This window comes from Salminus brasiliensis, chromosome 6, assembly GCF_030463535.1.
Source record: "Salminus brasiliensis chromosome 6, fSalBra1.hap2, whole genome shotgun sequence".
Lineage (NCBI taxonomy): Eukaryota > Metazoa > Chordata > Actinopteri > Characiformes > Bryconidae > Salminus > Salminus brasiliensis.
Genome location: NC_132883.1, coordinates 797,160 through 824,348, shown reverse-complemented (window position 1 = coordinate 824,348; position 27,189 = coordinate 797,160). Strand labels below are relative to the sequence as shown.

The following is a 27,189-nucleotide window of genomic DNA, read 5'->3' as shown; positions in this document are numbered from 1 at the left end:
TTATTATGGTATATTGTGGTATAATATGGTTTATTATGGTATATTGTGGTATATTATGGTATATTATGGTTTATTATGGTATATTATGATATATTATGGTTTATTATGGTATATTATGATATATTATGGTATATTATGATATACTATGATATATTATGGTTTATTATGGTATATTATGGTTTATTATGGTTTATTATGATATATTATGATATATTATGGTATATTATGATATATTATGGTATATCTGCGCAGTTTGTTTATGTAAGTGGTTTATGTAAGCGCGTGGGCGAGAGAGGGGACAGAGGACGCGTTTCCACCAGTGCTGCAGCGCTGCGCTCCTTCCTTCAGTAAAAGCCTAAAAACAGGACCTCAGAACCCAGAGAGGCTCGAATAAAAGCCGTATTGTGCTGCTGCCCCACCCCCTCCTCCCCCCCGGGCTCGGCGTCCATCAGTGTCCGTCTGAGCGCCGCTGTGGGTGTGTGGGTGCACTGCTGCAGCGCCGCCGCTGGAGGGCAGCAGAGATGCGGAGTTGATGGAGCTGCAGTCTGAGGCTCTTAAAGCTGCAGGAGCGCATTGATGATTATTGATGAATCAGATGATGTGATCAGAATGAAGGCTTAGTTAGCATGTGTGCTAGTGGGTAACCTGGCTAACCTTAGAGAGTATATGTCTGGCCACACCACTCAGCCATAACATATAAGGCGAGAGTGAGGAACACTGATGGTCAGGACTTGAAGGTGATGAAGGAGATGAAGCAGGAAAAATGGACAAGCGTAAGAATCTGAGACACTTTCACAAGAACCGAACTGTGATGTTCCAGATAATGACTGGCTCTGAACATCTCCAGAACATCAGGCAGGTCTTGTGGGATGTTCTCTCCTGGTATGCAGTGGTCAGGACCTACCAAAAGTGCTCAGAGGAAGGACAACCAGTGAACCGGTGACAGGGTCATGGGCACCCAAGGCTCTTCCAGATGCTCATGGAGGCCCTGTCCACTTCAAAACTCACAGGACGTAAGGGATCTGCTGCTAACGTTAGTCTCAGTGTCAGATCCCACAGCAGGGGTCTTGTGGAGTCCCTGATGGGACAGGGCTGTTTTGTTGGCAGAAGGGGCCCCTACAGCATATTAGACAGGTGGCTCCTGCTGTTGCTGGTAGCTGGTTTTAGAAGGTCTAAGTTGGTCTTTGATGGTCAAAGTGGTTGAAAAACTGGTCATCCAGTTATAATCATAGCTAGCTGGGTAACCAGCTCTGGACAAACCCCATACTGGTCAAGAGCGTGACTGGTCAATCAGCTTGACCAGCTTCACCAGCATGTGCTGTACAGAGCCATGCTGCTATAGCAATAGAACAAGTCAATACACTATAAATCCACCTGAAGACGCTACCTGATGCCTGAGACACTGTTCTACCAGAGTTCTGAGAAGAGCTCGGCTCTAGAACCTGCTTTTAAAATCAGATCATTAAAATGGTGGAGGGATACATGCTGCAGGGTGTAGTGCAGCTACAGAAAGTAGTCCCTAAAGAGAACTGCATTAGTTCAGATTCTCTATTCACTATTTTACCTTCATCATCATCATCATCATCATCATTCCATATAAAACTCAGAAGACTCTTGTAGCTGCACTGGTGGGTTTGGATAGGAGATAAATTATGGGCTATATCTGAGTCGTAGTCATGGCGACCAAGGCCCGGTTCTGTCAGATGGTCATTTTCTCTACAGTGAAGCACAGTTTCACACCGAACCCCAGCTCTCACTGAGAGCAGTGTAGAGAGCAGGTGGACTTCCCCTTTAACTGAGCACATTTCCGGTGGCTTCATGCAGTTCCATTTCTCATCAGCAGGTGAAGCATTTATGGATCCAGTGCATTGGAATGCAGGAGAACAGAGAGAGCACAACAATGTTCACAGTGCTGGCACGTAGCACCAGGCCTGCGGTGCGTCTGCAGATCAGCTGCTGGACACTGACCGGTGCTGGTCTTAGTTAAAGTGGGCTGCAGCGTGCCCGAGAGCGGCTGATGTGTCACTGATAGACGTGCTGCATAATGTGTCATGATAAGGCTGAAGGTCATATGGTACCCCACTCCACACACACTCACACACACACACTCACACACACACACATACACACACACACACACTCACTTAAGCTTAATTTATGTTTTATTAATGAACTGAGCCAAAACACCACGAGAACACTCTGCTTAGTTATTGCTTAGGTGTGTGTGTGTGTGTGTATGTGTGTGTGTGTGATACTGTCTCCCAAAGTTAAACTGAATATCCCACACAGGCAATGCTCTAATCCATGTGCCATCCTCATCATCACCATGTTCATCGTCACATTATCACTCATATTTGCAGTGTTTATTAATGTTTTGCTTCCCATCCTGCTTCTGAAATATTAACATGAATGTCTGAGATGCAATGTACTAATCCTCTCCCCATCATCATCATTATCATAGTGCCCATAATCACCAGCATTATGATCATCACCATCATAAAAATCATATATCACACCATCCTTACCATCGCATCATCACACTCTCATTATTATATTTTATTATATCATAATACTTACCATCATTATCACCACATTACCATCACATCATCAAAATAACCATCACCACCACACCATCACCTTTACAATCTTCACATTCACAACATCATCATTTAAAACCATCAGCCCATCACCATGATCATAGATGTCCCAATTATCACCACTATCACTGCCGTCATCATCATCATCATCATCATCACCACATTATCAGAATCAAATCACTACTAACATCATCACTATCATCACAATCCATCATCACATTATCATTACTATCATCATTAATATAATAATTCAATCATCCTTATCATCATTACCACCATCATGATCAGCATAATGTCACCATTATCACCATCACATTATCACCTTCTTTAAAATTAGCATCACATCATCACCACATTATCATCACAATCACCATTACCACCATCACTATCATCAGCATCATCGTTACCACCATCACTATCACCATTACCACCATCACTATCATCTGCACCATCATCACTATTATCACCATCATCATTATTATTACCACCATCACTATCACCATTACCATCATCACTATCATCAGCACCATCATCACTATTATCACCATCATCATTATTATCACCACCATCACTATCATCACCACTATCATCACCACCATCACTATCACCATTACCACCATCACTATCATCACCATTACCACCATCACTATCATCAGCACCATCATCACTATTATCACCATCATAATTATTATCACCATCATCACCACTATTATCACCACCATCACTATCACCATTACCACCATCACTATCATCACCATTACCACCATCACTATCATCAGCACCATCATCACTATTATCACCATCATCATTATTATTACCACTATCACCATCACCACTATTATCACCACCATCATCACTATTATCAACATCATCATTATTATCACCACATCACTATCATCACCACTATTATCACCACCATCACCATTATTATCATCAGCACCATCATCACTATTATCATCATCATCATTATTACCTCCATCACTATCATCACCATTACCACCATCACTATCATCACCATTACCACCATCACTATCATCATCATTACCACCATCACTATCATCAGCACCATCATCACTATCATCACCATCAGCACCACCACCATCACTATTTGCACCATCTTCTTCCTTTCATTTCCTTTATTATAGTGTCCACAACAGCAATCTCACTTCCCATGTTTGTTTGTTTGTCTCCTATTTGTTTACATGTTTGTTTTTCGGTGCCATTCTGCTGCCTGTGCTGCTCTGCTCTGTCTAATAGGATCGCCCTGCCAGAGAGAGAGAGAGAGAGAGAGAGAGAGAGAGAGAGACATACACAGTGGGAGAGAGAGAGAGATGGGGGGAGGGGGAAAAGCCCACCACCGTCCATCCTCCCCTCCCCCATCACTCTCCCACTCTCTCTCTTTCGCTCATCCATCCATCCTGCAGAACGCAGAGAGATGCTGCTGCTGCTGCTGTTTCCCTCCTCATCCGTTCCCCCCACGAGCACGAGCATGAGCACGAGCACAAGAGCGCGCACGAGCTCCGGACTCCAACCCACAGCTTTAACACCATCCTCATTAATGCGGCCATGATGTTTGATTCTCCTCCGCAGAGCACGAGAGCACGTTCCTCCCTCCTCCTCCTCCTCCTCCTTCTCTCCCGCTGGGGCTGCCACGGCTCTCTGCCTGCGTCTCTCTCTCTCTCTCTCTCTCTCTCTCTCTTTTTTTTTCTCGTGCGTTTTTCTGCACCGGAGCGCATCGCCAACTGCTGGGAACACGGTGGGAGCTACAGGGATCCAAACGGTGTCTTTTCTCTGGGATGGATGTGATTTGAGGAGGATTTGATTGACACTGGTTATTGTTAATTAATTAATTTTAAATTATTATTAATATTATTATTAGCAGAATTATTCCTGCTTGTTTCTTCTCCTTCAACCCAAGTGTGACATGTCCTTGGAGCATGGCCTGCCTGGTGAGTGCATTTCACATTCATACACCCTTCCACACCACCCCGGGGCTGTTTATTTTACAGTGTGCACAACAATGCGTAAAGGTTGCCTTTACGCGCATACGCGTTGCAATGCAGTCAACAAGTATAGAGAAAACCAGCATAGCCACCATCCAGGGTTGGTGGATACGACCACCTGTGCACCCATTGCAGCTCTGTATGATGTTATTTGCTGCAGAAAAGCCGAATTACAGTCAGTGGTCAGTGTAATCAATATAGCTGCATATCAGCTTGAGTTGTGTGTGTATGTGTGTGTGTGTGCTAAGGGTGAAGGGGTTGATGGGGTGATGGGGAGAAGGGGGGGGTGACCCTCCATACACAGCTGAGTGTGTGTGAGGAGTCCAGAGCATCACTAATCTCAGTCCGTTCCCATTGCGCATTAGTTCCCATCACCTTTACGCAGCAGATTACAGCGAGCGGTGGGGTGGGAGTGCAGAAATGCTGCAGAGCGGGTATTTATGTCTTAGTGGGGACCTGAAGGGAGTCACACACTGGTTGCTGTGCAGTTGCGGGGACCTTAGGGTGGCTTATTACGAGGGAAATGAATGTTTTGGGTTTAAGGTTTAAGGTGGGTTTTACGCACACACCGTGAGAGGCAGGCAGGCATGCGCACACTGCTACACACTTGTGCACGAGCGTTTACACTCTAGTGTAGAAGAATGGAGCTGAAGTTGGCTTCATGTTCTCATGTGTCCGTTCCACCTTAAATGGTGCAGCAGCTACATCCAACTGCTGCACCATTTAAGGTGGAATGACCAATTGGAACTTCGGCTTCTTGAAGCCCGCGCAATCTCACACACCTTGTGTTCGTGTGCATGTGTGTACATACGTGTGCATGTGTGTGCGTGTGTGTGTGTGTAAAGCAAAGGACCAAAGCTCAGGGTTACGGTGGACCAAGGTGAACGGCGCGTTCCTGAAGGTTACCGGGAAAGCGCTTGCGTCATCTGCCCCCCCTCCGGAGCTCGGTCGCCTACTTTTTGCCCCCAATTTCCCACGCGCCTCTCTGCCCCCCGCCCCTCACTCCCACTCCCTTCCTCTTCACCCCCACTTCTCGCTGCGTCGCCCCGGTCAGAGCTGCGCGCTTTACGCGCGTAAAACAAACCAGACACCGACGCATCCTCAACCAGCAGGCCTGATGGCGGCGAGCGTTGCCTTAGTAAACTCTCTCCGCGCGTTCTCATTGGCCAGTTCAGACACGCACGCAAGCAAAGACGAGCTTTCCCATTGGCGTTCGCACCGTCTCGGTTTTCGTGCGCCTATAGGCCACGCCCACCTCTTTTTTCTGGTTTTCTTTCCTTTTTTGCGGGGGTGAGTGGGTGGGTTTTTGGAGACGCAATTACGCACAGCGCACTGGCCAAAAAAGAGTATTTAAGGATAGAAATCCCTCAAAGGATTACCCAAAGGCTCTGTTGTGCTTCATCTCAGGTTGGGCGGTGACATTACTGATGCTGCCTGACATGGACACAAATGACACGCGCTTAATTCTGATTATTACAGAGAGAGAGAGAGAGAGAGAGACGAGCAAGGGCTGCAGAATTCAGAGGTTCAGAGAGAGGGTTTGATGGGAAACTCCATTACAGTGAAGCTCACCAACCCAGATCTCTCTACAGTGGAGGTGAAGGGAAGCAGGTGTCGGTCGCCATGACTACAACACAGATACAGCCCATAATTTATCTCCTATCCAAACCCACCAGTGAAGCTACACGAGTCTTCTGAGTTTTATATGGAATGATGATGATGATGATGATGATGAAGGTAAAATAGTGGAGAATCTCCACTAATGCAGTTCTCTTTAGGGACTACTTTCTGTAGCTGCACTACATCCTGCAGCATGTATCCCTCCACCATTTTAATGATCTGATTTTAAAAGCAGGTTCTAGAGCCGAACTCTTCTCAGAACTCTGGTAGAACATAGTGCAGATGAAGCTGAGAACCTGCGGTACATCAGCCCTGCTTTCCACATTCTTAAAAATAAGGGTGCTTCAAAGGGAATAGAAGAACCATTTTAACCTCTAAATGGTTCCTTATAGAATCAAAAATGGTTCTGCTCAGAGAACCCTTTGTGCAGTAAAAAGCTCTTCCAGAAGAAGCTCTCCACCCTCCTCCTAAATCGCCAGTAAGCCAAAGGCAGGATCTGGACTAGCAAAGTGAACCTTAAAAGTGGTCCTGGCACAGAAACAGGGTTCTCACGCTGGTAACAGTAGTGGAACCCTGTTTTGTGCAGGACCACTTTTAAAAGGTTCCATTTGCTAGTCCAGATCCTGCCTTTGGCTTATGGCGATTTAGGAGGAGGGTGGAGAACTCTGAGTTTTAAGCTGGAGTTCAGGTGGCTTCTGATTTAGGGTAGGAAGCTCTGATATGTGTGCCAGGGGTGGTAGATAACAGGGTTATGAGCGAGGTGACTATGAATATTGCACATGCCCACATTATGATGACGATGCTGATCCGATATTTTGTGCAGCTGTCAGGGAGAATGTGATCTGGACTAGAATGCTCACATTTTCTACTTCATAACTGAATCTGGATCATAATAATATACTTCATAGCCCATCATTCTGCATATCATAATCAGCTGCTGAACAAACCGGCCTAGATAATGGGTTGTGCTAAACAGGTCGAGAAACTGTTCATTGTGATTGGTTTTGTAATAATAAGGATATTAAGTGTTAATAACACATTTTTATTATAATAATAACATGATTAGGTGTTAATTTGTGATTACAGATTATTAAGATGTTAATCAGACTAATAACAGGATAACAGGAAGCACAACGCCAACGTAGCCTAAAATAGTCAACCCCGTCACGTTCCCCTCCGTCACACGGTCAGTGTAACAGGGTTGTAATCTGTCTCAGGGAAGGTGGTGTGTTTTGTTGAGTTTGTACTGTAAGAATCATCGGCTGAGCTGGTGCTGTTTTTCAGAGATTAAACGTATTTATATTTCATGACCCCTGCCCCCCATCAGCACTGTAACGCTGCCCCATCAACACTGTAACGCTGCCCTCCTATCAGCGCTGTAACACTGCCCCCATCAGAGCTGTAACGCTCCCCTCATCAACACTGTAACGCTGCCCTCCTATCAGCGCTGTAACACTGCCCCCATCAGAGCTGTAACGCTCCCCTCATCAGCACTGTAACGCTGCCCCATCAACGCTGTAACACTGTCCCCCCATCAGCACTGTAACGCTGCCCCATCAGTGCTGTAATGCTACCCCCATCAGCGCTGTAACGCTGCCCCCATCAGCGCTGTAAACGCTGCCCCAATCAGTGCTGTAACACTGCCCCCCATCAGCGCTGTAATGCTGCCCCAATCAGTGCTGTAACACTGCCCCCGCATCATTGTGTTAAAAATGAAATTTTTGAGTTATGAGTTATTAAGCAATAGTATCACAAAGCCCCTCATTGGTTGGGTTCTCGGGTCATTCTGCTTGCCATCAGCAGCCGGAGTCAGAGTGAGCACAGTTGGCCTGTCTCTCTCAGGGGTGGGCTGATGTCTGATGGCACTTCCTCCCCTCATTAGTCTGAGTGTGATGTTGGTCAGCACGGGCCTCTGTTGGCTGATTTATCGGAGCTGGGGAGTCACGCTTTCCTCCGAGCATGCTGGTTACCTAGCAACAAGAAAAGAGGCGGCGACTGGCTTCACCCTCCTGCTAGGGGTTGATAGGCGGTTGGGTAATTGGCCGTCCGAATTGGGTAGAAAATGGTGTAAAATTAGAAGTCAATTATTAAAAACAAACAAACAAACAAACAAAGCATAATTATTCATCTGGAAGCCGTGTGAGCTACTGAATGCCTGTATCAGCAATGAGAGTCATGAATAATATTAAGAATATAATAAGAAGTGTCCATAAAGCAGGCGTAATAAACAGGCAGTGTATAATGCTACCAGTGTGCACTGATACTGACGCTGTTGTTTAGTGACGTGGGGTCTTTTCGGCGTGTATAATAATATCAGCAGTAGGAGATGTGAAGCTGGTAGCTGCTGATGTATTTATTAATGTATGGTTATGTTTAGGTGATGCAGTTCCAGTTATACTAGTTCATCACTGGGTTTCTGAATCTGTAAATATGAGCTTTACAATTACAATAAATATGTAAAGTTTTATTTATTTATTATGATTATTAATATTATTAGTAGTGCTGTTGGTGTTATTCTCACATGTATGTGTTGCCATTTGCAGAAATGTACATCAGAATACACTATATGTCCAAAAGTTTGTGGACACCCCTTCTAATGAATGCATTCAGCTACTTTAAGTTGCACCTATTCAGACACAGCTCTAGTCCCTGCCCCTGTACTGCCAATAGAATAGGACTCTCTAGAGCAGATCAATATCATGACCCTATTGGCTCCATGCTGCCTAATAATGCCAGGCGTGGACTAGAGGGGTATAAAGCCCCCCAGCATTGAGGAGCTGTGGAGCAGTGGAGGAGCTGTGTTCTCTGGAATGATGGTGGTGGAGCTCCATCCAGTACTTCAAATCCTCACAGCAATGCTCCTCCTCCAAAATCTAGTAGAAAGTCTTCTTCTCTGGACAGTAGAGACAGTTACTCCAACAGAAGCAGGATCAGCTCGTTTAATGCCCTTGATTTCAGAAGAAGCAATGAATGAGCAGGCGTCCCAATACTTTTGTCCATGTAGTGTATCAGATATCAGAGCTGTGTTCTGGGATGTACTCTGAGAATCTCTCCTGGTCTTGTTTTCAGGTTCTCTCCTGCCGCTGGCAGTGTGCATCCACGCCCCCCCTGCTCCCTAATTCCAGCCAGTAACAGCGTGGAGAAATGGACTGGTGCCATGGCCACCTTTTTCCATGTTGACCTTTCGCTGAACGGGGACTTTTTTCCGAGTGGGGCTCCAGCGCATTACTGCACCTTAAAATAATCAAACAAGACAACCGGACCCTTCCCCAGCATGGAGAACTTCAGCCAGACCTTCAGAGATCCGAGGCAGAGCCAGCAGGAGTAGAGCAAGCGGGGCACCATGGGCGACATGGCTAACAGCTCGGTGGGCTTTCACCCCAACAAGCCGGGGATGGACGGCCGGGGGTGCACGGGGGATTTCGGGGTTTCTCTGGAGGAACTGCGAACGCTGATGGAATTCCGGGGAGCCGAGGCGCTGCAGAAGATCCAGGAGAGTTACGGCGACACAGAAGGACTCTGCCAGAGACTCAAAACCTCACCCACAGACGGTGAGTTCACCCTCAGAGCTTTAATAACACCCTGTGAAGGCATGGTGCACTCTGACCAAAGGGGGGTTCTTCAAGAGTTCTTTTAAAGTAAGGCACAGTCAGACTGCTGCCTTTGATTCTCTATCTTTAACTCTTTAATGTTCTTTATAGTGGGGCATTATTATCACATCAGCAGATCGTTTGTAGTTTTATTGTAATATCTAAAATGAATTGTTAATATATGATATGTATTGTGTTACAGAACAGGACAGTGATTAGGTGACGTTGGAATACTGCACTTAATTATTGATTTTACTGCATTTGTGATAATTAATATTCTACTGTATATTATTTTATAGTGGTCTGATCCTAATTAATGCATTTCACACAGGGGCGTATCTAGTTTATCTGACAGGTTTGTATGTGTGAAATATTAAAACCCTGGTTCAATTTGTGAGGGTTTATGAAACAGAAACATCATAATTCATGTAGATGTTAATATACATTGAGTTTTGTGACATCACGAAATGTAGAGATTAAAAATGGGCTGTATTAGGAATCAGGGAGAGCGCAGTGCATTACATTACACTTACAGCATTTGTCTGACACTCTTCTCCAGAGTGACTTACAAGGTTACTGGTATTACAGAGGTGAGATGCTGTAGCGTTAGGAGTCTTGCCCAGGGACTCTTATTGGTGTAGCACAGCATAGTCACCCAGACCAGGAATCGAACCCCAGTCTCCTACGTGGTGCGGTGGCTCACTGGCAGGTAGTGGTGTTATCTGTTGCACCACACTAACCAGCAGTACAGTTGCAAACGTCAGCAAACTTTACATACTTTACTGTAGCAACATTTTTAATGGTTTTAATGGTTTTCGATATTCTGGGCCTGTTAAACTAACTGAGAAAGCATCTTGATTATTTATATATAATATAAATTACTTATAATACTAGTTTTATTATAATAAATAATGTTTTATTCTAAATATTATACCATAATAACCATAATAAAAGAGTAAACTAATATTATTATTAGTAGCAGTAGTATAGTTAATAGTGGTAATATTATTAATAATAATACTAAAATTAATAAAACAACAATACAAATATTTCTCCTGTAAAAAAAAAAGAAGTGACGAGGTTGTTTTATGCCAGTGGCGGTGTGTATCTGAAGAGCATGTTGTGTGTGTGTGTGTGTGTGTGTGTGATGGTGGGGAGATTTCCTCTCGTGGAGGCTTTCCTGCTGTGTCTGGATTACACAGAGATGATTGCATAATGACTGTAACTCTATTGTTCTGGTACATCAGGTACACGCTGACTGTTCAGAGAGCTGTTCACTCTTGCACTGCCGGACCTGCCGGGTTTACCTGCCCGTCTGCCTATCTGTCTAAACTCTAAACTCTGAACTCTAAGCCCACACTGATCTGAACATTTAGCGTTCCAAGTTTTTTTTTTTATCGGCCTGAGCTCAAGTTATGAACCAAAAACTATCAGACTTCATTTTTACATCAAACTCTGAATTTGTGACTCTTTCTTAATTAATATTTACTGTATATTGTTTTATACAGTGCTCTAATTCCAATTTAAACTTGTCATACTGGCGGGTTTTGGGACATCGCTAAATAAAAAAATTAAAAATTAGCTAATTAGACTTGTGTGAGTGATCCGTGCAGTGCGTTATACAGGCATATGAGCTGGGTTCTGATTGGCTGTGCTTCATTCAAAAGTCACTCAGAGCTGAAACACCTCCAGAACCAAAACCAGCAGTTTTAGGATGTAGGCCTGCACCCAAACACTTATGATGTCAGACCTCCAGGTCTCTCTATTCAAGCAAAGGTGTTAAAAGTACTGACACTCATTCCTCAGGTAGAAGTGAGTGGAGATACGAGGGTTTAAAAGACTTCTATAGAAGCTGAAGTATCAACTGAAGCTTTTTACTCCAGTAAAAGTGTAAAAGTACTGGTTTCAGAATGACTTCAAGTAGAAAAGTAAAAGTAATGGAAGGAAAACAAAGGCTGAAAGCTTAGGCCGTGCCACAGGGGTCTATAGTGCACTACCACCCCCCCCCCCTTCCCCAAAACCCCATTTCTCTAAAAGTCATAATGAGGAGAATGATCTATTAAAATGTTGATGTTAAAAATGTTGGGCTGCACTAGGCTCCTGTTTCAGCTGCAGATCTGCCCATTGAAAATGAAGCATTTCAGTAATATCAGCTCTATTAAAGGAGCGTCTCTGTGCTCTACTGAGCATTAACATGAGCTTCATGGAGGAAAATATGAGGAGTCGTTGTCTAGAAGTTCTGTAAAGCTGCAGAAAGTCAGACTTCAGAGGCGTGTGATCAATAAGCTTTATTGGAGTGTAAATGTGGGGCTCAGTCGGGACGTTTCACTGCAGCTCTCTTGAGTCTCTGCCACGGACACAGTCTTCATACTAGACTACAGACGTCTGCTGTGAGCTCGCTGGAGAGGGACGGGACGAGTGCAGGTGAGATGGATCTCTTATAAACCAATAGGGAGTCAGAATGGAGTCTGTTTATACTTCTCATCCAATCACGATCAGACTCACACTTTCCGGATGGAGAGATTTATCTGGAGAGGGTTTTTATTGATGACGAGCCGGAATGAAAACTAAGGGGAATTAAATAGGAGGAACGAGGCTAATTTTAAAATGTATGGAGGAGAAAGTTCAGATAATTGGGGAAAAATGTAAGAAGTAGAAGTAAAGTCGATTTGTACTTCGCTGAAACGTCTGTATTCAAATGTGTTAAAAATGACTTAAATAAATAAATAAAACCTACAGCATGATGATAACATTGAGTTTATTTTAGGACCCGTTCTACCTCCACACTCCTGCATGAGAACCTCCTCCTCTTCTCTGAACTGAAAAACAAACAGACATGGCCACATAAATCAACACATAAATCAATACATAAATCAATAAATGAATCCGCCTCCTCAAAACCTCAAAGATCTCCTGTAGAGGCTTTAACCCAGTCTACCACTTTCTGAAGGAATATATAAATATATACACAGAGGTCCCTTTAGGCCCCTAACCCCGTTCCTCTACCCCCGTCTCTCTACTGTAGAAGCTCCAGATCTCATTAGAACAGATGCAGCTGAACATAAATCCAGTAAAAAGGAGAAACAAGAGCTTCTCATTCTGAAGAAAGAAAGTAGTGAGATCTTGTCGGTGAGCTAGTCTGAAGAACAGAGCTCGGTTCCTCCAGGGTTCTCCTGGACGCCCCCCAGTCCAGCCAGCACAGCATGGAGGATGTGTTCACCTCCATCAGCAGCAGCAGCAGCAGCAGCAGCAGCTCACCTGATTTACCATCATTAAGCCCTGATTTACCATCAAACCAGGTGTTGATCTGAGGAGAACTCTAAATAACACTAGACTCCATGAGGAGAACTTTGGAGATGTTCTAATGATGAACACAGTGATAGAGAACCTCCACCACTTTCTGTAGGAGTGTTATTATTATTAGTGTTTATTCTAATATCAGTGATTTCTGATCAGATCAGCAGCTCTACTCTGGTTTAAACAGGGGACTAAAACTTCTCCACAGTTCTGCTCCACAGTCCTTCACAAGCTGCTGATCTGGCTGTGTTTACAATACGCTTCTGGCCACTGGTGCCCTGATACGGGGTGTTATACGTGTTATTACACTAATGACCCAGCAGTCCTGGCCTTTCATCCAGGAGTGTGTGTGTGTGTGTCCAACAGATCCTGTGCTGATATGCCTGTCTGTTCACTGGCATGAGTGATGGTTAGGGGTCTGATTGATTTTTGAATTTGGGGGACAGTCAGATCAGTCTGACAGAGAAAGTCTGATCCTTCAAATCTGATCTGATCTACTTTTATTAGTGGTTCTAGATCAGACACAGATCTGATTCATGAGAATTTGAGTCAGATTGGAGGTTAGGTTAGTTTCCATTGTGCTGCTTTACTAATGAGTAACCGAAGCCCCCTGCTCCCTAAACTTTAGTGCACTGTACCAAAACTGTCATTAGTATTAGTACCTGCTCATTCACGGCTTCTTCTGAAATCGAGGGTATTAAAAGAGCTGATCCCGTCAAAAGTACTGGATGGAGCTCCTCCACCATCACTCCAGAGAACACAGTTCCTCCACTGCTCCACAGCTCCTCAATGCTGGGGGGCTTTACACCCCTCTTGCCCACGCCTGACATTATTAGGCAGCATGGAGCCAATAGGGTCATGGTGTAGATCTGCTCCAGAGAGTCCTATTCTATTGGCAGTACTTCTTCTCTACAGGGACTAGACAAGCTGTCTGTGTGCATTTGCACATCTGTGTCAGCAATGGGTTCAACTTAAAGTAGCTGAATGGCTTCATGATAAGGGGCGTCCACAAACATTTAGACCTTCAAGGCAGAGAAATCGGATCTGATTGGTGGAGGACGTGGTAGCGTTGACACTCGCTTTGCTCTCAGCTGAACTGATCAGTACCAGTATGTGGGTCCACACGGTGATGAGCTGCTGACAGGTCTGTGTTCTGAAAGTAGTCTGGCAGCGCGTGCCCCGCTGTACCTGTTACAGTAAAGAGTCGGGATTATTTACCGTGTTAAGCTTTGCTGATTACCTTGTAGTTGTGTATTAAACAGAACAGCCACTAAATCCAGTAGTTTCATGGAGATAAACATATTTAAAATCTCATTTCTAAGCGCCTGAGTAAGGAGAGGAAGGATCATTTTGTCCAGAAACCTCTATTACCATGGTAACAGCGGGTAAATGTTCTACCTTTCAGTCACCTATTGTCCGGCCGGCCTCTGCAGACGAGACTCGCTGCGTTTTATGCATGATTTGGCAAAAGACGGCAGGTTAGAGCGAGGTTATTAAAACCAGCCTGACCTTCCAGAGAGAGAGAGAGAGAGAGAGCGAGAGAGAGAGAGAGAGAGAATAACAACAATAGCTAATTGATATATATATATATAGCTTTTAATTCAGTTTAGCTGAATTCATGTTTGGCGGTGTTGTTTGATGTGTAAACACTGCTGTGCGACTTTGTTTGGGGTGAAAAATGCTCATCTGCAGTTTTACAAGCCTATTTACCACCCTGTTACTTCAGTTCAGTACAGTGCGTTATATTATTCCCTCTGGTTATGAATCGAAAACATCATGAATCATTTATACACCCAACTCTCCTCATCCCTTACACTGTTACTGTACCTTTAAGACTGATACATGCATATGAGCTTAATTAATATTTACTGTATATTGTTTTATACAGTGCTCTAATTCCAGGTAATACATGTCATACAGGCGATTATGTAGTTTATCTCTGAGCTGACAGAGATGTGCAGAGTTTTGGGACATCACAAAATTAAAATATTAAAAATAAGCTAATTAGACCTGTGTGAGAAAATCAGTGCAGTGCGTTATATTATTCCCTCCGGTTATGAACCCAACTCTCTTCATCCCTTACACTGTTACTGTACCTTTAAAACTAATACATGCATAAGAGCTGGGTTCTGATTGGCTGTGCTTCATTCAAAAAGCAGTTTTACAAGCCTACTTTACCACCCTGTTACGTCACCTCAGAATGAAACACGCTGATTCACCTGTTATGGACGGCTTGTGAAAACAAACAGTGAGCTCTGCTCTGATTGGCTGAATTATGTCACAGTGACAGCCCACTGCAGCATAGCTTAGCCTAGCTTAGCTTAGCTTTTAAAACAGTACCAGAACTGCTGAGTCTTTCTTTTGCGAGGCTGTCTTGTCTGGGTCTTCTCAGTGTTCAGTTAGCAGGGTGTGTGGTTAGCTAGCTGAATAGATTGTAGTAGGATCTGGTATCTGGGCTAGTGTTTAGCAGTGGTGGCTCAGCGGTTAGAGCTCTGTGCTATTGATAACAGGGTTGTGGGTTCGATTCCCGGGCTTGGCAGGCTGCCATTCTTGGGCCCTTGAGCAAGGCCCTTTACCCTCTCTGCTCCCCGGGCGCTGGAGTTGGCTGCCCACCGCTCTGGGTGTGTGTGTGTACTCACTGCCCCTAGTTCACTAGTGTGTGTATGTGTGTGTGTTCACTACCACAGATGGGTTAAATGTGGAGGACCCATTTCGCTGTTTGTAGTACAGTGACAGATATGAGCACCTTTCCCTTTAGTCTATTACCCACTCAGCCTCTGTGTTTAGCCTAAAAAGGCCTCCTCTAGTGGGCCGGGTTTATGTACAAAACAAGAGTTTTTTTTTTTTTTTAATTCTGGCCCGTTTTCCAGCTCTGTTCTGGTTCTGCTGGAGGTTCTTTAGAATCAGGTGTTTAAGCTTCACAGTTTCTCACGTCCATCTACTGAACTCTCACCATTCAACCATGACCAGATACACACAGTTTACGGATGACCGGACTCTGTTCTGTAGGTACTGCTGCTTAATATTAATATTCAAGGTTTCAAAGGTTATTTCACGCACACGGTGAAAAATGAGATAAAGGAGAAAAGGGATAAAATGACAAAATAAACACAAATTAGATAAGAAACATATAGAGATAAAAATAGGGGGAAATATAGGGATAATATATATATATATGCTGCTCTCGATACAGTAATGCTAATAAAGAGAGAGAGAGAGAGAGAGAGGTATTAGAGATGAGAGGAAGGATGAGTGAATGAGAGAAAGGATGAACAGGATGAAAGGAAGAGGGGCGAGCGAGGGATGAAAGGGCTGACGGGAGAAAGGGATGAATGAATAAAGAGAGGATGAAAGGTTGCTACGGGCAGGAGGAGGAGGAGGGGTTTGGAGGACAAGAGACACTGACTGTCCCTCTCATCTCTTCTCTTTCTTTTCCATTTATTTATTTATCTCACACACTCTCTCTCTCTCTCTCTCACTTACTCTCTCTCACTCTACCTCTCTCTCTCTCTCTCTCTCTCTCTCTCTCTCTTTCCTTCTCTCTCTCTCTCTCTCTCTCTCTCTCTCTCTCTCTCTCTCTCTAGCACAGTTGAGGTGTAGATCTGTATAACCAGACAAATGGTCAGGTCACGTCTCTGGGCGAGTGACGGCCTGACCCGTATAAAGACGTTAATATATTAGTTGTACTGAATTTCAGCACTGCTCTGTAAAGGCTCTGTAAAGCACACTGATGCTCTACCTGAGGGGAAAGTTACTCTAAATAAAGCTTTATTATATTATAATTAATATATTATAGCACTAGAGCTACCCATTCATTTGAGATATTGGTTTCTACTAATTACCATATTACTAGAAACCATGAATATGGTAATTTTATTAATGGATTCTATTCATCTCCATTTAAAGCTCTGCAGTGATGCTCCTACAGTAGAGACAGTGCTGACTGTCCTGCTGACTGAACTGTGCTGAATTACACTCCACAGTTCAGAGTAAACACCTGCTACTGTTATCATCACATTTTCACTGTTATCACTCTGTGTTATCACACTCATTATACACAGACTGATATTATTGCTGCTAATGCCAGTGATAATCCCAAGAACTGAAATACCTCCTCTCCCTACCTCCCTACACCTACCTTCCTGAATTATGCCTAATGCAGCTAGACTGGGCCTCCTGAGCGGAGCAGCTGTCTAAGTGCTGTCTAAGTCTAAGTGCCTCCTTCGCTGGGTCTTCTTTTAGCCTTTCTTAAGGCTTATTTTGAGATGCCCGGGTGGCTAATGATAGCTACGAAAACAGCTTGTGTAGAATGTCTCGTTATGGTAACACTCTGGGAGGGTAACGTTAACCTTGACTGTGCTCTGAAATGTCAGGTAGGTACAATGAGTGCGGCTCTGGCCGCATCCCAAACCGCATACTGCCGCACTAAAGAGTGTGTTGTTTGGGACGCTGCCTCACTGTCTAACGTTAATGTTAGTGTTGTCTGAGTCTTGTAAAGCTAGCTTATAGCTAGCTAAAATTTTAGAAGATATGGATATGGACTTTGATTCATAGTAGCCAGTGTGCCTCCATGTCAAACTCACTCCTCCTACGTGTCTCGGAGGAAGACCGTGCTAGCCTTCACCCTCCCAGTACTGTTAGCATTGTGTTATAGGAGGAGTCCTAGATAATATGGTGGTGGTAGTGGGTGGGGTTATGTTAGGGTATCAGATGATGCTCTAGTAAAATAGCCCTTCTTCGTGTAGAAACCCTGACTGTGTGAGTGTTCACCATCTAAACTGCAGTGCTAGGTTCTGCTAGCTGCTCTATCTGAAAGCTATGCTTTGTGAAGAACATCCCCCTGTTTGTGCAGTGTGTTTGTGTGTGTGTGTGTGTGTGTGTGTGCAGGTTTCTGTGGTGTTACAGTTAGTGTTAATAACCCTAACCCCCATTCCCACACCTGCAGGTCTGTCGGACGACCCCGCTGACCTGGAGAAGCGTGGGCAGGTGTTTGGCCAGAACTTCATTCCTCCTAAAAAGCCGAAGACGTTCCTGCAGCTGGTGTGGGAGGCACTGCAGGACGTTACGCTAATCATCCTGGAGGTCGCAGCCATCATCTCGCTTGGTCTCAGCTTCTACCAACCTCCGGGGGGCGACAGCGAAGGTAAGGGTTGATTGAACACGTTACCATTACGTTATCTCTTTGCTCTCTCCAGGTGGGTAGCTCAACGTGAGGCTGGCCGGCGTCTGCTAGCCGATACGTCTGAGCTGGGCTTGGGCCTTCCCAATCTTTACAGCCCACCTCGGGTCCCATCAAGGCCCCGTATGCAGTGTACAACCCAGATGGGGCCCATGTTTAACCCCTCCTGGTCCCACCACTGACCCTGGTGGGCATCCATATGTGGGGCCAACGTGGAACTCAAGGACAAAACGTTCTGGTTCCAAGTTGGGCTTCTCATACAGACCCTACATCCAGTGTCAGGAGCATTGCATGTGATAGAGGGAGAGTACTAACTAGCGGGTTGTGGGTAATTGGCTATCTAAAATTTGGGAAGCAGTCAGTTTCTCGATATTATGAGTAAACACACCTGAGTGTTTGGTAACAGGGACTCAGTGATGGTTTATGGGTGACGCACAGCAGGGATTCCAGCTCCAGTGCCGTAGCTCAGCTGCACAGGTGTGTGTGTTTGGCTGCGCTAACACACCTGATTCAGCTCCAGGGGGACTTCATCATCTGTAATGATCAGTTGGGCTCCAGCACTGGAGATTTACACACTGGCCTAGGAGATAAGGAGAGGATTATTTTAATGGAGAAGCCTCTGTAGCTAATCAAACATGAACACGGCATGTTCAGTAAATCCTGATGCACAGTTCCTCCACAAAACACCAAATCCTGGACGCCTCAGAACCTGCATGGATGCTCAAACTGAAGACCCCTGACCTGAAACCCATAGATTATTGACAGAGTGAGAAAACATTGAGCTTGATTTTATTATAAACATGTGCCATGTCCCTCTCCTTGCTTCCTCTCTCTCTCTCTCTCTCTCTCTCGCTCTCTCTCTCAGCCTGTAGTAATGTATCAGGTGGAGTGGAGGATGAGGGCGAGGCTGAGGCGGGGTGGATCGAGGGAGCAGCGATCCTGCTGTCGGTTCTGTGTGTGGTTCTAGTGACGGCTTTTAATGACTGGAGTAAAGAGAAGCAGTTCCGTGGCCTGCAGAGCCGGATAGAGCAGGAGCAGCGCTTTGCTGTGGTCCGGAACGGCACTGTCCTGCAGATCCCCGTGGCCGAGATGGTGGTGGGAGATGTGGCCCAGATCAAATACGGTCAGTAGGAGGCATCTCTCCTTCAAATACTAATTCTCTACTTCAGCATTATAGAGCGCCCCCTACGCTTCCTATAGTGTATTACAGTCTGTCAGAATGAGTGTGTGGATCCTGTGAGCATTATAGAGCATTATAGAGCCCCCTATGATTCCTGTAGTGTATTACAGTCTGTCAGAATGAGCGTGTGGATCATATGAACATTATAGAGCATTATAGAGCGCCCCCTACGCTTCCTGTAGTGTATTACAGTCTGTCAGAATGAGTGTGTGGATCATATGAACATTATAGAGCATTATAGAGTGCCCCCTACGCTTCCTGTAGTGTATTACAGTCTGTCAGAATGAGTGTGTGGATCATATGAACATTATAGAGCATTATAGAGGGCCCCCTATGCTTCCTGTAGTGTATTACAGTCTGTCAGAATGAGCGTGTGGATCATATAAACATTATAGAGCATTATAGCGCGCCCCCTACGCTTCCTGTAGTGTATTACAGTCTGTCAGAATGAGCGTGTGGATCATATGAACATTATAGAGCATTATAGAGCGCCCCCTACGCTTCCTGTAGTGTATTACAGTCTGTCAGAATGAGCTTGTGAATCATATGAACATTATAGAGCATTACAGAGCGCCCCCTACGCTTCCTGTAGTGTATTACAGTCTGTCAGAATGAGCGTGAGGATCATATGAGCATTACAGAGCGCCCACTACGCTTCCTATAGTGTATTACAGTCTGTCAGAATAAGTGTGTGGATCATATGATCATTATAGAGCATTATAGCGCGCCCCCTACGCTTCCTGTAGTGTATTACAGTCTGTCAGAATGAGCGTGTGGATCATATGAACATTATAGAGCATTATAGAGCGCCCCCTACGCTTCCTGTAGTGTATTACAGTCTGTCAGAATGAGTGTGTGGATCATATGAACATTATAGAGCATTATAGAGCGCCCCCTACGCTTCCTGTAGTGTATTACAGTCTGTCAGAATGAGCGTGTGGATCATATGAACATTATAGAGCATTATAGAGCGCCCCCTACGCTTCCTGTAGTGTATTACAGTCTGTCAGAATGAGTGTGTGGATCATATGGGCATTATAGAGAATTATAGAGCGCCCCCTACGCTTCCTGTAGTGTATTACAGTCTGTCAGAATGAGTGTGTGGATCATATGGGCATTATAGAGCATTATAGAGCGCCCCCTACGCTTCCTGTAGTGTAATACAGTCAGTTAGAATGAGGGTGAGGATCACGTGAGCTGCTGTGTGTTCAGGTGACCTCCTCCCGGCTGATGGAGTGCTGATCCAGGGAAATGACCTGAAGATCGACGAGAGCTCCCTCACCGGAGAGTCTGACCACGTACGCAAAGCTGCCGACAGAGACCCCATGCTGCTCTCAGGTGTGTAACAGCGGGTGTGTCTATGTGTGTGTGAGGAAGGGGATGTTTCAGCAGTAGTTGGTTCCTGGGCCTTCGAGCGATTACACTTTAAAGAAATGCTATAAGACAAATAAGGCTTGGTCCACACAACAGTGTTTCTGAACATCTCTCCATCCAAACGGCAAAGAAGCCCAGTGACGTCAAAGGTCTTAAGCAGCTAGCATAATGACCAAAACAGACCTAAATACAGCAGCACAGAGCTGAAGCAGATTTACCAAACAACAAAACCAAGATGTTGGAACAGCAGGCCTCCATAATCTGATATCTCACACAGCCTCAAAACCCAGTTTCCACCAAGAGTAAAATCCACTGGGGGGTTGTTTCTGGGTCATAGCTATTTTGGTGGCATAAGGTGCTATATTGGTGGCACGTTGAGGTGGCACAGTATTAGGCAGGTGGTTTTAATGTGATCAGCAGGTGGCTGATCTATTTAAGTCAAAAGGTCTTAGAATATTCTAAAAAATATATAAAAAAGAGAAAAATTATATTTTAGAGCCGTTCTCAGGAGTCGTTGCCTTTGATAAAATAAAAAAGTGACTGTCATTCAACTCTGTAATGACTGGTCAGCCCCGTCACATTCAGAAATGTGAGTTGAAGGGGTGCTATAATAGCTAATGACACTGTTGTGGTATTTTTTTACATCAGATATTTCTCAATTTCTCACCAAATATTTGTTTTATTTGTTTTAACTAAATTTTAGGAACAGGGTTGAAACTTGATCAGCTTGATCTAAAAATATAGATGTTTTTATGTATAGAAGAGAGGGAAGGTAATTATACAGCTTTCAAATTCTGTGGTTAAAGAGACTTTAATGATGTCATTTCTTTAGAATTGTGTTAAAAAGATTAAACTTTGAATTTTATTATCTTTTTAATGAATTGTCAGTCTTAGATGAGGGACTGGGGGACAACAGAAAATGCTGCAGTATTTAGTAAAACTATTTAGAATTTTAGAAATAAATATTTAAAATATAATTCAATATTGTCTGTATATATATATATATATATATATATATATAGTCTGTTACACGTTTGTGATTTTCCTAATTAATATGATTAATCTAAATGGGGCAGTGGTGCTCAGCGGTTAGAGCTCTGTGCTATTGATAACAGGGTTGTGGGTTCGATTCCCGGGCTCGGCAAGCTGCCACTGTTGGGCCCTTGAGCAAGGCCCTTTACCCTCTCTGCTCCCCGGGCGCTGGAGTTGGCTGCCCACCGCTCTGGGTGTGTGTGTGTACTCACTGCCCCTAACACGTGTGTGTGTTATTATGTGTGTGTATTATGTGTGTGTGTTATTATGGTGTATTTCAGGTTTTAAGGATATCTGATTGATCTGTTTTAGTGTAGTTTGGGGATTTTATGTTACCTGTTTTTGGAAAAGGTTCAAAATTGTGTTTCTGTAATTATCGTAATGTTTAGTTGGAGCACGGCCAACTGGGAAGTGACATCAATCCCAGCTCTGACATCAAACCTCTGAGATAAATGAAATGTGCATATATAATAAGATTTTGTAGATTTAACTATATTTAGAGAGTGTTGTTAATTTATTAATCAATGATATTGATTGTGTGTGTGTGTGTTTTAGGTAGTTGATGTTAGTATTGTGTAATTTTAGAAACTGTTCTAGATAACAGTGAGTCAGGAACCGCATCATCACGTTGCCGGTTCGAGGCGTCGCAGGTAAGGATGTGCAGTAAGGATCAGCTCCCTTCAGTTCAGGGAGATGTAAGCGGTTCTTGCTGTCTGCGGATACAGCGGGTGGATGAAGCTGATCGGGGGGATAAATGTCCGGCTCAGCTGTGGGTGTGTGTGTGTGTGTGTAGGAGTGTGTGTGTGTGTGTGTGTGTGTCCCCGGAGGCTGATAACAAGCTAATCAGATTCCTGCTGCTGGGAGACGAGCTGAGAGGCGCATTAGAGCCTCAGAGATCCTCGCTCTGCTGGATTAATGATCACAACAACACACAGCATCTGGGACACAGTTCCTGTTCATTAGGGGCGAGACGAGACGCACGCGTCCGGGTTCAAAGTGGTTCTGAGGTCAATTCTTGTATTAAAGATTATTAATACACTATATGTCCTGAAGTTTGTGGACACCTGCTCCTTCAGAGATGCTTTTGAAGTCGAGGGTACGAGATGGTTTTGCTGCAGCAAAGAGAAAACTACCCCTCTGCAAGGGCCTTACACTAGATTTTGGGACATTTTCTGGAGTGTGGAGAATTTGTGGAGTGGAGTGTCCGGATACTTTTGTACTACAGTGTGTGTTTCAAGTAGAGGAGTCACTGTATTAGAACTGTGATTTCAGATGATTCATATTTATAATAATTATCTCTAATAACTCTTCCCCAATCCTGTAGGTTCATAAACAGGGTTTATGTGGCACAAATAAAATATTGCAGTTGTTATGAAGTGTGAATAATTTTTTTATAATATAATACGAAAATATATAATAACAATAATAATAATAATAACAATAATAATAATTATTATATCATATTTAATTATTATTGTTGATGTTGGTGTTGGTGTTATAAAAAGTTAAAGAATAGAATTCTGGTATATAGGTTAAGTTATTATGGTCTTATAATTAATATTATAAATTATGTAGTGACAGTTTTGAAAAATCTTTTGGTGTCTTGTGTCTAATATTTAATAATGTATATAATAATAATAATCTACTATTAATAATCCAAATGTACATTCATAATGCTCTTATTGGTTATAGCATAGAGCATGTGTAGGTATGTGTTATGCTATTATACTGTGTATATATATATATATAATGATAATAAATGCTGAAGGTTATATAATGTAATATGATTAATGTTCCAGGCAGTAGTGATCTAGTGAAGAGCAGAGGTATTGAGGGAACTGTGAGCTGAGGCTGTTCGGCTGCGCGGCTCTAATGACGGGTTGAGTCGGGGTTTGAGGATGACGAGTAAATCCGTCAGTGTTCCTGTGAACAAAACCAGGCCTACAACAGCAGCGGAGACCGGATTACACGCACACACTACACACTCCACACTCCACACACACTACACACTCCACACACGCTACACACACACTCCACACACGGTACACACTACACACAGTAGACGCATATGAAGACATGACTGCAGTGATTTTACTGCTGAAATAAAATAATAACTAGTTTTACATTTTAATGAAAATGTTTGTATTATTAATGTATTTATTATTGAAATGAATGATTTAGTCATTTGCTGCTGCGCATGAGTCAGTTTTATAGGTGTGTGTGTGTGTGTGTGAATGGTTTAATAAAGGCTTTAATGTTTGGCTGCTGAGTGGTGAGGTTTCAGTTCTATTGTAGCTGATTGCAGCCAATAGAAAACAGTCATCAGTTTTCTTTAAATCAGTTTGATGTAAAACGTTAAATTTATTATTTCTGAGTTTAAAACGTTTTCAGAATGTTTCAGTCTTGTTTAGTCTGTGGTTTTGAGATTGTTTTTTGAGATTCTTTCATTTCCGGTCTGTTTTAGATGGGAAATCACTAAAATTTCTCTAAAACTGGGAAATAAATCAAATCAGACTATAGATGGAGCTGGTTTAGGGGCAGAATGGTCAAACAGCTGAAGTGGTTCCACCTCCAGACAGTTACTGGGATGCTGTAGTCACTAGGATACTTGGTTGATATGGTTTTGCGAGGAGATTGCCGTGGTATCCCAGGTGGTTGCTATGGTGTTCCCAGATGGTTGGTATGGTGCTGCTAAATTGCTAGATGGTTGATGTTGTCTTCATAGATGATCAATATCGTCTTACTTAGTGGTTTCTATGGTGTTTGTTAATAATTAGTAGGAGGTTTCTATGGTGTTACTGGGTGGTTGTTATGATATCTCAGGTGGTTGGTGTGGTGTTTTTTTAGGTGGGTAATATGATGTTGCTGAGTGGTTGGTATGGTGTTGCTAGGTGGTTGCTATGGTATTACAGATACAGATTACAGGTAGACTCCTGGTGGTTCTAAGAAAGAGTGTGTTCTTCCCTGTGCTGTTTTTCAGGAACCCACGTCATGGAGGGTTCGGGGAAGATGGTGGTGACCGCTGTGGGCGTCAACTCTCAAACCGGAATAATCTTCACCCTGCTGGGGGCCGGAGAGATGGAGGAGGAAAAGAAAGAGAACAAGAAGGGTATGAAATCCTTTACAGACACCTAGAACCTTTCAACGCCTAGAACCGACCAGAAACGCCTACTGTAGAGAGGAAGGTCAAGCAGAACCACTGGAGGAACATCTCAGTGTTCAGTGTTCTCCTGTGGGTTTTAAAGGAGAGGTTCAGCTGTGGGGAGAATACATTTAATTAGAAGTAAAATTCTGATGTGTACGCCACATACACTGCATGTCCAAAAGTATGTAGACACCAGGGTTTCTTCTGAAATTAAAGGTATTAGCTCAGAGGATTTAATTGCATTCAGACCTACGAGAGAGCGGGAGCATCAGTGAGGTCAGCTTCTGATGTTCCGGGGGGGCAGTGTCCCTCTTACAACATGCTTGGACCCCCCTACAGCCCCCTAAATTAATTACTCTCCTCAACCTCTGCGAACACACAGGGACAAAACAGCAGGGAAGTAAAATGTCTCGTAGATACTGTTCAAATAATTGAGCTTTGTTAGTTTTTTTATTAATTAAGTAAAAATAATTGATTAATATACAAAGCTATGTGTTTAACGATCAGCTAGCTATCTAGATACTTTATTGATCCCAAAGGAAATTAACGTAACGCTAACTCAGCAATAAAATGTTGAATGATACTGAATGCATACACTTCTTTCTTAATGTCTGCAAAGCACCATAAGCTAGAAAAGCAGTCAGCCCCTTAACACTGCCACTGGCCCTAGACTGCCCCCCCATCAGTTAATATGCTCTAGAACCGCCACTGCTCCAGCTTATCCCAAAAGTACTGGAGAGAATGCTGCTCCACTGCTCTGCAGCTCAATGCTGGGTTTTTTTACCCCTCCAGCACATGTTCAGCACTGCTCTGAGCTTTTCTATGGAGCTTCTAAAAGTTATGGATCAGCAATCACGTCCACTCCATCCACCCAACTGCACTCATTAGTCAGGTCGAGTCGAGTCAAATTTATTTGTATAGCTTTTTATAACTGGTGTCACAAAGCTGACAAATCAATAACATAAAAATACATGAAAATCTAAGACCCCCAGTGAAAGACCCCCAAAGACCACCGTGCAGGAGAACCTCCCTCAAAGCTGGAGGAAGAAACCTTGGGAGGTACCAAGACTCACAAGGGGAACCCGACCCGTCCTCCTCTGATCAGAACTATTTACAAATTATTGATAAAAGTTACCATACCATCTATTCTGTTGAACCACTCTGATCATAATCATAATATAATAATCATGGTGTAGAATAACTGAATATAGTGATGGTCAGAGTAATGAGAGGAATGCTGGGTAATAGTGGCGATATTAATAATGGCAGATAGTTAAGAGTCTAAGAGTCTAAGATAGATTACTTTTGGACATGCAGTGTATAATAGAGCCTCTGCACGGTGGAGAAAGCTCCATCAACAGGGGCTTCAGATCATCAGAGCCATTGAATTATGCCTTTAAATGAGAAAGTGCTGATGTAGACTCATATGAAGGACTGTTTGAGCTGTTCAGACATGAAGATCACCCTGCCCTAGCTGAAGCTGTGTGGTTCAGTGATTGATGACACTCAGGTGTAAACGATAAATCCTAATTCATTCATTTTGATTCAGTGTTTCATGGTTTTTCATTTAACTTTATGTTTTCTCATTCTTTGTTTTGCATGCCACCCTCATCTGTGCCCCGCCCCCTATTTGCTAACCAAAGCTGAGATCAATAGTAGCTCATCCATGCAGTTTGCCACGGCATCCTCCAAAGAGTGCAGCGTTGTTAATGGTAGGTGAAGCCCTCCGCTCTCAGAGCCGCAGAGACACCAGTAGTGAGTGGAACTGAAGGCTTTGGCTCTGCATCACATGATCTCGTCCACATTCTTCTGTCTGTGTTGATTTTACACATTTTCTGCTCCATGTTTACCTGCTGACCTGCTGACCTGCGCCTCTCTGGGTCCGCTTTGCCTCATCATCTTTATCTTTCTCAGGGAAACAAGACGGCACCTTGGAGAACAATCAGAACAAAGGTAAACAGCCTCACTTCCGAAAACTCCTGATCATCAGAGTGGTAGTTCCCCAGGGTTGTGGGTTCGATACCCGGGCTCGGCAAGCTGCCTCTGTTGGGCCCTTGAGCAAGACCCTTCATCCTCTCTCTGCTCCCTGGGCTGCCCACCGCTCCGGGCATGTGTGCTTACTGTCCAGTATACAGTCTGAAACGTTTACATTACTGTTTACATGTAGACACT

The 27,189-nt window shown here is 43.8% G+C and overlaps 1 protein-coding gene across 2 annotated transcripts in view; it reads left to right on the top strand.

Annotated features, from left to right (window-relative positions):
* Nucleotides 1-3,955: 3,955 nt before the first annotated feature.
* atp2b3a (ATPase plasma membrane Ca2+ transporting 3a) overlaps nt 3,956-27,189 on the top strand; it is a 47,814-nt gene continuing 24,580 nt past the window's right edge. For both annotated transcript variants that reach the window (XM_072681250.1, XM_072681249.1), the window contains exons 1-7: nt 3,956-4,546; nt 9,290-9,771; nt 18,053-18,250; nt 19,152-19,409; nt 20,679-20,804; nt 24,853-24,981; nt 26,932-26,970. In XM_072681250.1, the coding sequence (XP_072537351.1) occupies nt 9,564-9,771; nt 18,053-18,250; nt 19,152-19,409; nt 20,679-20,804; nt 24,853-24,981; nt 26,932-26,970 (958 nt within the window). In that variant the 5' untranslated portion in view covers nt 3,956-4,546; nt 9,290-9,563. The remainder of the gene's footprint in view (nt 4,547-9,289; nt 9,772-18,052; nt 18,251-19,151; nt 19,410-20,678; nt 20,805-24,852; nt 24,982-26,931; nt 26,971-27,189) is intronic.